This window comes from Girardinichthys multiradiatus, chromosome 21 (genome assembly GCF_021462225.1).
Source record: "Girardinichthys multiradiatus isolate DD_20200921_A chromosome 21, DD_fGirMul_XY1, whole genome shotgun sequence".
NCBI classification, from domain to species: Eukaryota; Metazoa; Chordata; class Actinopteri; order Cyprinodontiformes; family Goodeidae; genus Girardinichthys; species Girardinichthys multiradiatus.
The window spans coordinates 17990258-18003754 of NC_061813.1; the positions used below are offsets into that span (position 1 = coordinate 17990258).

General features: G+C 38.9%; 1 protein-coding gene across 1 annotated transcript in view; it reads right to left on the reverse strand.

Moving 5' to 3' along the window:
* ankrd33ba (ankyrin repeat domain 33ba) overlaps positions 1 to 13497 on the reverse strand; it is a 39778-nt gene that overhangs the window by 7194 nt on the left and 19087 nt on the right. Inside the window, exons 2-5 of the mRNA XM_047350533.1 lie at positions 10501 to 10630; positions 9957 to 10097; positions 1101 to 1242; positions 296 to 494 (exon numbers count right to left, since the gene is read on the reverse strand). Coding sequence (XP_047206489.1) covers positions 296 to 494; positions 1101 to 1242; positions 9957 to 10097; positions 10501 to 10630 — 612 coding nt within the window. The remainder of the gene's footprint in view (positions 1 to 295; positions 495 to 1100; positions 1243 to 9956; positions 10098 to 10500; positions 10631 to 13497) is intronic.

Genomic DNA, 13497 nt, shown 5'->3' on the forward strand with positions numbered 1-13497 from the left:
CAGCTCAACACAAAGTTGCACATAAATGTGATAGGAAGATGACATGCAAACCATATATCATTTTGTTTCCCTCTCACAATGATGCACTGCTTTGTGTTCTATCACATAAAATCCCAATAAAATATAGTTAAGTTTGCTGTAGTAATGTGACAAAATGTGGGAAATTAAGTGTGATGAACACTTTTGCAAGGTACTGTATCCTTTTAATTTCACAATTTGTGTCATTTTTTGTGAGTAAAGTAAAAATCCAATCCAGCAAAGACTGCTCAGATATTCTCATAGTTTAAACACTCACAGTGTGGCACGCCACAGCGAGAAAAGGGCATCTCATGGCAGTAGTAACGGACACCATGTGGTCAATAACGCCTTCATCTTCAGGGTTGGTGACATTTGCGATGTTGAAGACGTTGCGCAGAGTGTCTGATAGACGCTTGAGACAGCCACGGGGCTCCCGGGCTCTGGCTACCAGGGATGCCAGTGGGGGCCACTCCAGACTGAAGGGTTGGAAGTTTTAATAAAATCCACAGCACAGACACATGAAATGATTCACATTTAAATACTGATGCGTTAAATCGATGTTTTTCTATATTTTATTGTTATACTTGTGGGTAGTTCTGTTCTATATTTTTGGTCTTTTGAGTCACGCCTAAAGTACATGTCTCTTAAAGCACCAAATAGCTAGAAAATAAAGTGCAGAGATTTCGCTCGTTGCATTTGTTCTAAAACTCAGCAATTGCATTCATTTTACAAAATCACAAAGCTAAAGAGCTGTCAGCAAAGTTTATTTTACATATAACCATATGGTGGAGATTGATGATGTTCTCCAAAATAAAGATTCTGATTATAAAGCTTTTAAATTACATTAAGTCAGCTCCTCGAGAGGAGAACTGATTTGCATTAAGTTCAGACAGGTTTTGATGGTACAACCCTTTAAAGTTAGAATAAAAACATACATCAGGCAGTGAGACTTTTATTTTGTTGTAGTCTCACATACATCCATAATATTTTGTTTATAAAAATAATTTCCTCAGCTTGCATCCACTGAGAGGGGTAAACATTTTTGCAAGATGACAGAGGCTCAGTTTGATTTTGAGTTTTACCTGTATGTATCACGGTACTGAAAGGGATATGGCCGCTCCATAAGACGTGTCATTACCCAGGCAGTTTCATAACGACCTGTGAACAAGGCCCATTCCCTTGCAGTCAGGTTCCGACCAAAGTCCCTTGCATCCAGGGAAGCTCCTGATGGATGTAGAGGAAGAAGGGACAAGAATGGGAATATGGCAATTAGATCAGACCCAAAATTTACCATGTTCCCCTTGCAGGTCAGAAAATTTGTGGGATATACAAATTGCTGTGCTTAGTAAGAACTTGACTAATATTACAACAAAAAGAACATGATAGACAATTCCGGACATTGTCTTCACAAGAAGATGCTTGTAATATAAGAGTCTATTCAGTCAGACGCTTCTTTATAACTACTGCAACACAGATTGCTACAGAAGATCCTTCCTGTCCACAGCCATCACCATCTATGACTTTTTGAAAAATTTAAAGAATTATTAAAGAATTTAATTTCGCTTTGGGATTCATCAAATATTGTTTGAGTTTGATTGGCAATATAAGCTAATGACACTATATATATACAGACAGACAGACAGACAGACAGACAGACAGATAGTAGACAGATAGATAGACAGATAGATAGATAGATAGATAGATAGATAGATAGATAGATAGATAGATAGATAGATAGATAGATAGATAGATAGATAGATAGATAGATAGATAGATAGATAGATAGATAGATAGATAGATAGATAGATAGATAGATAGATAGATAGATAGATAGATAGATAGATAGATAGATAGATAGATAGATAGATAGATAGATAGATAGATAGATAGATAGATAGATAGATAGATAGATAGATAGATAGATAGATAGATAGATAGATAGATAGATAGATAGATACTCTCAAAAGAGTTGTCTTTATTTTCATGACTATGAATATTGTAGCTTCTCACTGAAGGCATCAAAACTCTGAATTAACACATGTGGAATTATATACTGAACAAAAAAGTGTGAAACAACTGAAAATATGTTTTATATTCTAGGTTCTTCAAAGTAGCCACCTTTTGCTTTGATTACTGCTCCGCACACTCTTGGCATTCTGTTGATGAGCTTCAAGAGGTAGTCACCTAAAATGGTTTTCACTTCACAGGTGTGCCCTGTCAAGTTCAATAAATGGGATTTCAAGCCTTATAAATGGGGTTGGGACCATCAGTTGTGTTGTGCAGGAGGTGGATACAGTACACAGCTGATAGTCCTACTGAATAGACTGCTAGAATTTGTATTATGGCAAGAAAAAGCAGCTCAGTAAAGAAAAACGAGTGTCCATCATTACTTTAAGAATGATAGTGTGATTTCTTACTTTAAGAAACTGGCTCACATAAGGACCGCCCCAGATAAGGAAGACCAAGAGTCACCTCTGCTGTGGACGATAAGTTCATCCGAGTCACCAGCCTCAGAAATTGCAGGTTAACAGCAGTTCAGATTAGAGTCAATGCCATACAGAGTTCTAGCAGCTGACACATCTCTAGAACAACTGTTAAGAGGAGACTGTGTGAATCAGGCCTTCATGGTAAAATAGCTGCTAGGAAACCACTGCTGAGGACATTCAATAAGCAGAAAATACTTGTTTGGGCTAAAGAACACAAGAAATGGACATTAGACCAGTGGAAATCTGTGCTTTGGTCTAATGAGTCCAAGTTTGAGATCTTTGGTTCCAACCACCGTGTCTTTGTGCACCACAGAAGAGGTGAACGGATGGACTCTACATGCCTGGTTCCTACCGTGAAGCATGGAGGAGGAGGTGTGATGGTGTGGGGGCGCTTTGCTGGTGACACTGTTGGGGATTTATTCAAAATTGAAGGCATACTGAACCAGCATGGCTACCACAGCATCTTGCAGCAGCATGCTATTCCATCTGGTTTGCGTTTAGTTGGACCATCATTTATTTTTAAACAGGACAATGACCCCAAACACACCTCCAGGCTGTGTAAGGGCTATTTGACCAAGAAGGAGAGTGATTGGGTGCTGCACCAGATGACCTGGCCTCCACAGTCACCGGACCTGAACCCAATCGAGATGGTTTGGGGTGAGCTGGACCGCAGAGTGAAGGCAAAAGGGCCAACAAGTGCTAAGCATCTCTGGGAACTCATTCAAGACTGTTGGAAAACCATTTCAGGTGACGAAGCTCATCAACAGAATGCCAAGAGTGTGCGGAGCAGTAATCAAAGCAAAAGGTGGCTACTTTGAAGAACCTAGAATATAAGACATATTTTCAGTTGTTTCACACTGTTTTGTTCAGTATATAATTCCACATGTGTTAATTCATAGTTTTGATGCCTTCAGTGTGAAGCTACAATATTCATAGTCATGAAAATAAAGAAAACTCTTTGAATGAGAAGGTGTGTCCAAACTTTTGGTCTGTACTGTATACTCAATGGGTATAAAGACTTTTGCAAAGCACTGTAAGTAAACAGATGTCCAGCAAAGGCTGAAATTAATGAAGGGGTGTTTTGCAAGGCTTGTGACTCATGTTAACAACCATCTTCATCCTCTAGTTCATGCTCCAGACATGTAATTCAGAAAGAGTGAAAAAGGCAAGTGTGCATGCAGTTTAACACTTTAAAGAATTAAAGGTTATATCTAAAGTAATTATGGGTCACTTCAAAATCATGACTGTGACTGTTGATGCTTATAACAGATGCTTATCTGTGGGTAAGTTGTATTGTGTCACTTCCTGTTTTCGCTGTTGCACTCTATGGATTGTTTGTGTCAGTCTCTCTTTATTTTAACTGAATTATCTTTATTGTGACATCTCAGTGATTGTAACACATAACCATACTTAAACACATATTTTCTGTTGCAGCTCTTCACGTTTTGGAACCCTCTGTGTTTTACACAATTTTTCTTGTAGTGGTAAAGGGTTGCTTGCTTAGCGTTAGCTTCAGCTCTACTTTGGCTAGTTGTTCTGTCTGTGCTGGTGTTTCTCTGTCTCTCTCTGAGTCTCCTCCTCTCTCTTACTCAGTGTGTCAGATATTCAGATACTCCTCTGCCTCCTTTAGTGATAATGGTACATGTAATAAATGTAAAATGTTTGTACCTTTGGAGGCGAGGGTGTCGGAATTGGAGGTAAGGTGGCTATACGTCCAGTCTTAAGACGGACAGTCTGGTTTTTAAAAGGCCTGTCCACCGTAGCTTTGAGATGGACCCCCATTTGTCCTCCTTCTGACATAATCTTTTTTCCCCCATTTTAAATGGTCTCTAATGAAAAAGTATATGCACCTAAATAAAAAATGCATTCCATCATGATGCCTTTGTGACAGATTATTGGATGAAATTGATGTCAAATAAATATCATACATTTTATTGGTTAACGGTACTGAACATAATCAAATCAGCAATGTCGACGTAGTTGATGTCAGGTCAGGTCAGCTAGGTAGACCAAGTAAACCAACCAAGTCCAACTGCAGACCGCAAAAATGCCTAAACGAAAGACTACATTTAATCCCGAATGGACAAAGGAACATGTATTCATCTCCAAAAGTAGGAAGGATGACTGTCAGGTATATTGTACGCTGTGTCGATGTGATGTGGATGTAAGCAGCAAAGATAACAGCGCCATCGAAAGACATGTTAGCACAGACGAGCACACAACAATCGAAGCACAGGTACCTCTTCACTTTTTTCCTTTTCCCATGAGGCACATCTCCTCAGGATGACAAAATATCTGCTGCAGAACTTTGTAAAGTTTATCACACCGTCAAGCATCACCAATCATACCGGAATGTAGACTATGGAAAACAAGTTGACCGAGAAATCAACAATGACTCATCAATAGCTAAAGGGGTAACCTGTGGAGAAACTTGTCAGGGTCGAGGGTTTGGAAGTAAGACCAGGGTGCAGAACATGGCAAGGAGGCCGCATGGTGAGTAGATCAAGTTTTAATATTGTTGTGCACACAGACTTACAGGCAGGCAGGCAGAGTACTAAGTACAGGCAGGTAATCCAAGGAGAACAGGTTCAGGAGGCAAAACAAAAAACAAACTCTAGGAATAACTCGGGAAGATAACATGGGAGTTGATGAAGAAATTTACAGGAGGAATCAGCGAGAAACAATGAAAACCAGGAAGCTAATATAATGAGGGAAGTGGAATATGAACCAATGAAACAGGGAGACAAGTAATCAGGGGAAACATGCCACAGGTGTGGAACAGGCTGCGGGGAGACTGAGGGGAATGTGTCTAATAAAACTAATGAGCAGAGGAAAGGCAGGAACTGAGCAAAACTAGACTAAATAACAAAACCAAGGGAAAACAGATCTACAGGATAATTTAAACAAACACATGAACACAAGAATCCAGGAAGAATAGCTCAGAGAAGTAAACTAACAAAAAACCCAAAATGGCAGATCCTGACAAAACTAAAGCTAAAGCTTTGTGTGAAAATGTCCTAGCAACCCTATTCCATCCAGGCGCATTTGGACTACATAAAAGAAAACAATCTACATTATTCACTTGCGACTGATGCATCAAAGGTATGATCAAGTGTTTTCCCATGGTATTGAGATATTTTCACTTTAAGGAGGGCGTGCAGTATGCGTTGCTTGATTTTTACAGTGACAGTAACGAGACATCAGAAGCCACTGGAAAAACTCGAGATGTCTGGTCTGGATTTGGAAAACATGTCAGCATATACAGCAGACAACGCTGTATATGAAGTGTTAACTATGGAAAACACAACAGTGTTTATCAAAAGCTGAAAGTAGCTCAAATTATGTGCTTGCTGCAAACTGTTTAGTTCATATTTTGTACAATACCACAAGATATGCGGCTGGCAACTTGGATTTGGACATTGAAAATGTTGTGTTAAAAGTGTACAGCCATTTTAGCATCTCAGCCAATAGAACAGCATAGCTGAAAGAGTTTTGTAAGATTGTGGAGGTGAATGAGTGCAACCTGCTGCGGCACGTCATCACAAGGTGGCTGTCGCTGTTGCCGTCCATCGACCAAATGCTTAAGTGTTGGAAGCCCCTGACCAGCTCAGACCCTGGGTGATGAAGAATGTCCAAAGATTTTGTGGAGGTGCTTTGCAGAGGACAGCACTGAAGTGTCTGATATGTACTTCCTTTTCCTCAGTCACATTCTTAAGGTGTTCTAAGACTGCATCGAAGCACTTGAGGCCAAATCATTCAGCAGAGCCTCTGTCTTTAAAGTGATGACTGAACCTAAATGGAAACTCTGGAGGCGGCTGAAGGACCATTTTTTGGCATTGCTGTGAACATCAGACTTAAACAGCTAACTCCTAATTTGACAAAGAAATGTGAGGCTGATTTTATTCAGTTCTATGAGAGGTATGACTTCTCTGAGAACAGCTTTCATAGCAAAATGCCTAACAACTGCTGTGTCTTATTAAGAGTACAGTAATGCAGTCCAGGCCTGCAAACTGAAAAACATTGATATGGATGGACTCTATGAGAATTATGGCATGGTGGAAGCTATTCTCAGCTCCCTAGAAATGGAAGGCTGCCACAGTGAGGAACAGTACCTGAAACTGTTTTCCAAAGCAGATGTCCCACTGGTGAACCTGAGAAAAGTTAGTGCCTACATCTTCTCCATTCCATGCAGCAATGCATATACAAACCGCGTCTTTTCAATGATCACCTCAGCATGGAGAAATTAGAGAAATCGTCTCAATGTGGAAAGTGTCAAGGCAGAGCTGCATGTTTGTGTCAACTTCACGATGGATTGCGCAGACTCTGTGAAACTTCCAGCAGAAATTCCCAGCAGTCTTCCAGCAAAGCCTGCACAGCCGGGACCTCAGGCCAGCTGGGTAATGGTGTTTAACAATGGCATCAATCCCACTTTGGACAGTGCTGCTCTTCTTTCTAAGAATCTGGACAAATCTATTAGTTTTCCAAAACTCAGAGCAGAGTCGTAGTTTAACACACCTCTCTGCATCTTCTGTACTCTTACCCACCCATTATCCATTAGGACAGTATCTTGCCCACGATCAAAATTGAACAGATGAATAACTAATCTAAAAGGGGCAAACCATGAAAATAACAAACAACTCCTAATTAACATACAAAATAAACAATTAAATGTGGGTTAGTAAACAAAAGACTTTGTTAGTTAATGACTTGATTTCTGATAATCAAATTAATTTATTTTGTCTCACAGAAACCTGGCTGCAGCAAGAGGACTATGTTTATATAAATGAGTCAACTCCGTCTATTTTCCGTCGATTTTCACATACTTCGAAATACTGGGCGAGGAGGAGTAGCAACCATTGTTCAGTCTGATTTATTGATTAGTCACAGACCAATTAATAGCTACAGTCATTTTGAGCATTTAACCCTTAGTTTTCCTCATCCAAATTGCAAAGCACTAAAACCACTTCTGGTTCTTACACAGAGTCATTGCTCTGTTGAGCCATCCATTCACTTAGCTTGCAGCAGTAATTACTTTATGGGATTACGTTTTGATCAAATTGATTCTAGTAAAAATAAAATCATTGGTATCCTCCCGAACATAATTACTTCATCCTCAGTTAGTGAGTCAGCTTTGGAGGTAACTGTAGAAACTGATCTGTGTTTGGACTGTTTTGATCCAGTGGAGCTTCTGGAGTTATCAAAACTTTTAGCTTCATCTAAACCTTCAACTTGTATGTTAGACCCAATCCCAACAAAATTACTTAAGTTTTCCCTTTAATTAACACCCCTATTGTAGATATGATATATTCTTGGTAAACAGGTATGTACTACAGGCTTTTAAGATTATTGTAATTAAACCTTTACTTAAGAAACCCTCTCTTGATCAAGATGACTTGATAAATTACAGACCTACATCCAATCTCCCATTCTTATCTAAATTTATTGTGAAAATTCTTGTGAAAATAGTTGCTAATTAAGTGTGCAAGCATTTACACAGTAAGGATCTGTTTGAGTTTCAGTCTGGTTTCAGAGCTCATCATTGTACTGAAACAGCACTGGTGAAAGACACTAATGATATTCTCATTGGCTTAAATAATGGACTTGTTTCTGTACTTGTCCTGTTATATCTTAGTATAGTCAATCACAATATTTTCTTTAAAAGGCTGGAATATGCTGTAGGGATCAGGGGAGTAGCACTAGGCTGGTTTAAATCTTATTTGCCCGACAGATTCCAATTTGTTCATGTAAATAATAAATCTTCAAACTCAAGGGTTATTTGTGGAGTATCACAAGGTTCAGAGCGTGGGCCAATTCTCTGTACTATATTTATGCTTCCAATAGGTAAAATTATAAGGCAGCATGGGAAACATTTCCACTATTATGCTGATGATACACAGCTATATTTATCCATAAATCCTGATGAATCCAAGAAGAAACTGTTTAGTCAATCAATTAATGTGGATGGTATTACAATGGCCTACAGTAATAAAGTAAAAAACCTTGGTCTTATGTTGACTATGACATGTCATTTCATTCCCATATTAAACAGGTTTCTTTGTTCTTTCATCTCTGGAATATTGGCAAAATTAGAAATATCCTGTCCAGGAGTGACACTGAAAAACTAAACCATGCACTTGTTACTTCAAGGCATGACTATTGTAATTCCTTATTATCAGGATGTCCACTAAATGCAGTTAAAAACTTTCAGCTGATCCAAAATGCTGCAGCAAGAGTTGATGAAAGAGTGATGAAAATTCAAAAGAGATAATCCATCCATCCATCCATTCATTTTCTATACCCGCTTCTTCCCTATAGGGTCGCGGGGGAGCCAGCTCCAGCAGTCTATGGGCGAGAGCCTGGGTACACCCTGGACAGGTCACCAGTCCATCGCAGGGAAAGGAAGATCATATTTTTCAATTTTAGCTTCCCTTCATTGGCTCCCTGTTAAATCCAGAATAGAATTTAAAATTCTCCTCCTCACATATAAAGCCCTTAATGATCACTTTGATTGTTCCATATGTTCCTAACAGAGCACTTCGTTCTCAGACTGCAGGTTTACTGGTGGTTCCTAGAGTCTCTAGAAGTAGAATAGGAGGCAGATCCTTTAGTTATCAGGCTCCTCTCCTGTGGAACCAGCTCCCAGTTTTAGTTTGTGAGGCAGACACCCTGTCTACTTTTAAGGCTAGGCTTAAAACTTTCCTTTTTGATAAAGCTTATAGTTAAACTGGCTTAGGTTGTCCTGAGCTATCTCTGTAGTTATGCTGCTACTGCTGCCAACCACTTAATGTTCTCCTTCTAAGGATGATACTCTTAGCCCTGTCTTTCAGTGTTTAACCCTTTCTTCCCCCTAGACGTAGCAATTGGCCAAACTTTTACATTGTGCATGTGCTCTCTTTCATACTGGCTCATCTATAAAGCTTATCTTCTTTGTTGTCTTTCTCTCCTAGATGATGCCAATGAAGGAGCTACTACTGCCTTTAATGTTTTACTTTTCTTTCACATAGAAATTACTCCTGGATCAGTGTCTCTGTGTTCATTTGGGTGTATGGTTGTGTGTATGGTCTGTTCTGTTGTAACTAGGATCAGTTAAAATGTAATCTGTATGATTCGATTGAATTCACTTTGTAAAGTGCCTTTAGACAACGTGTTGCGAATTGGTGCCATATAAATAAACTGAATTGAATTGACGTAAAGTAGCAGAATAAGAACATTCACTAAAGTTATTACTTTGCCGTGTGCTCTCAGACGTCAAAATAAGGTTTGTCAAGAACACAATCGACTGAAAAAAGCTTTATCTCAGCTCAATCTAAAGTCACGATGAAGGGCTTCTGCAACACTGTTGCAGAAGCCCTTCATCGTTACACACTCTGGCAAAAGCCATATATCAATGCATATGTAGTACGTAGTACATCTTGGTTCTGTGCATTTTTTGTAATTTCACATACTGCTCACCTGCCATCATGAGCGAGCGCACACATTCCACCCTGCCCTGCATGGAAGCTTTCATCAGAGCAGTAAAGCCATGACAGTTTCTTCTTTCTATGTCCAGCCCAGAATAGTAGTTTAGCAAATAGTTGGTGATAGTTATGTGGCCTTTAACAACAGAGAGAAACAAAAATAGCATGTTTAGTTTACAGAGATGAGCCGAAAATATTGTCAAACTTCAATATCTTTGAAAGAGTCTTGAAAATTAGTTACCCAGCAAAGCAATCACATTTGTCTTCAGTTTTGCATAGGAGGAACCTACATCCATATGGGTGCTGAGACATGGCTAAAGGTTACTCATCACTCCTACTCTACCCCACGTGGTGCTAAAGCAAACTAGTCTCTGCATTTGTCTGCGTCAGCATCAGTGCCAAAGTGACCATTTGTTGGATTTGTCCAAGCATGTGTCAGACAGTTCTGTAACCAAGGCTGACAGTATGTGTGTGTGTGGAACTGAGCCTGTCCTTAATGTGAAATCGACCATTTGTGCATCTTTGTGTCTGCGTGTTACCTGCTTGTGCTGCAGTGATGAGAGCCGTGTTTCCCTCGCTGTCCTGCCAGTTGACATCCAGGTACGGACACTGAGACAGTGCTATGACGACGTCTACGAAACCTTGGTAACATGCCACCAACAGCCCTATCTGAGACACAAAAGTGACAGGAGTGGAGGAACACACAGGAGGTGGAAAGATGAGGGACAAAGGCTAAATGTTACAATTAGCAAAAAATATTTCTGGAGGTGAAGCAAAACACATCTAAGTACTGACTTGGGGGATTAGTATGGAGAAAATATAATCAAGGCAGTATGAGAGGCAATCACAAATACCAGGTGGACCTTTGTGCATTTTTAGTTTTCATTGAGTGACCCTGAGGTCAATGGAAAAATAAGTTGTCTAATAACCTCAGGTTGACAAGTACTTTTATGATGTGTTTTTATGCCTGCGTGGCTGTGAAGTGTCCTTTTACACATCTGTGTGGACAGATGTGAAAATGTTTGTTTTTGAGTGAGAATTCTGAGAATGGTAACATGGGAAACTCCTGTAAAAGCTGAGTACTTTCTGGAGGGTGTTCACTTCAGAAAAATACAGAAAACAAGCAGAAGACCAGAGTTGGTTCTTAGCAGACACCCTATAGAGTTTTGTGTTTGACTCGTTAAACACTTATATACTTTTACACACTTTTATACAGGTGCCCGCAGAGTAATTTTCAGCTTGATTTAACAGTCAATGGGATTTTTGTCTCATGACTCATGGCTCTGCAAAAAAAACACTTGCATGATTTGAAAGTCAAAGTTAATACATGTACTGATCAGCTAATGAAAAGACAAGTTGACAGCCTACACAGTCATATCTTAAAGACCCTGGCTGCAGATAATTAGTACTGTAGATTCCACTTTGAAACAAAATGAGTCATCCAGATTCAAAATCTCTTGATAACTGAAAATCCTGACTTGACCAAGGAATGAGTAGATGTAAGAATGCATGCAAAGGTCTTTGTACAAACTACGCAGCACGAGTTTCAAACTGTAAGTACAAACTTTACGTAGGCTGTCAAAAACACTTTTAATATTCCCCAAGCAGAGGTACTATGGGGGCCCGAGAGAATTTCCAAAGTTTGCTTCTCACCTCTTTGTGCAATAGGTTGTCAGCTTAGGTTGATGCACACAGTGCCGCAACTACATTGTTATTTCACACACTAGGAGAGATTTGACCTAATATGCGGTCCTACGGAAAACTAAGCTATAGGGACACTTTATGTTGTCAGAGCTTTAGACACTAAAGGAAAACGTTAGTCAATAATTTGTATGCAAATGTATCAAGCTGGAAGAATCACAAATGTGCTCAGTTTAAACTAAATTCAAACAAGTATTTTTATATTTTATCATCTGACAACTACAAACTTTATTTTTTTATTATTTAACAGAAATTAACACATAATTGTGAAGTGAAAGAAAAATTATTTCAGGTGTGATCAGACTTTCCCTTTAAAGGTTTTTCCATTTTTTTTTTTTTTTATAAACATTGGAAACATTGTGTGCTTTTGTAATCAGCTCCCTTAATACTTTGTAGAACTGTGTTAAACTCCAATTAAAGCTGCAAGTCTTTGGAGGTATGTTCTACCGGCTTCCATCTAGAGGCTGAATTTTTTACACATTCTTCTTTGCAAAATATCTGAAATTCAGCAGACTGAATGGAGAACATCTGTAAACAGCAACGTTCAAATCTTACAAGAGAATACTCAGTTGAATTTAGTACTTTTTTCACTGGGCCAATCTAACATTAATATGCTGTGATTTTAAACATTACATGGTAACTCTAACTTTATGCTCAGGGTTGTTGTCCTGCTGGAAGTTCTGCCCCAATTTGCTCAATAGAAATGCACATACCACATTTTTGGATTTATTTTTCTTTTTAAAGTCGTGGATTATTTTCTTTTTACTTTACAACTATGTGATAGTTTATGTTGGCCTACCACATAAAATTCCAATAAAATAAACTGATGTTTGTGGTTTTAACAAGACATAATGTGAAAAAGGTCAAAGCATTCGTAAATGTATAGGGGCCTAATTAACCATTGTAGATTTTTGTCAAAGATGTGTGTAAGACCTTTGTGGTGATGTACATCAGACTGAACTGAGTGTCCAAATGAAACACACAAGATATGCACTCCAGACTTTCTAACACAAACACATTATAAATGGTTCACCTGTGATAAAACCTGAACTGTAAATAAGCCAGGATGTCAGCCAGCAGATGATGTAGTAACAATAATGTTGTCAGCCTGAGGGCAATAATTCACCAAGACTCTGTGGAGTGACTGCTGGATGGCTTGGATAACATTTACCTACACTGGCACAGTTTCAAATAATTCTGTTTAGACAATCTCTTGTCTTACTCTCCTTCATACTTTCTCACCAATACACACAAACACACATCCTTGGCAGTCCTCCAGTCTTGCTGCGATATACTTAAACAGCATGCCTTGCAGCATGTCTGGAGCAATCTCAGTCGTCTGCCTTCGTTCTGTTTGCGTACGGATCTCTCTCACAAACACACATACAAGTACGTTATCTTCCTTTTTTAAAGCGTTTCCACCTAGATGATTTCTACTCAGTATTTCCTCCTGTCACCAGTTTCTTTGCTGTACAAAAAACAACTGGAGACAACACTCCTATGCAGGCCCATCCCACCAAAAAAAAAACACAAGTAAACCTTCATTTTATGAAAACAAAAGCAGATCTATTAGGCCTTTTTTTCTCACAGTCTGACTTTAAATCAGACTACACCTTTTCTGATTTACTAAATGCCAGAATAATAAGAAATTGTATTTATTACTTTACATACACTAAGAATTACTATGCCATCAAACAATTTGGGAAAGCCTAGATAATGATGTTTTGTCTTTTTAAGCTTCTGATTCACAGCATTTAATTTAAAAGAAAGCATACCTGTAAACATATTTTAAAGCAACACCTCAAACACGCTGCTTCCTTGTGTGACAACACTGA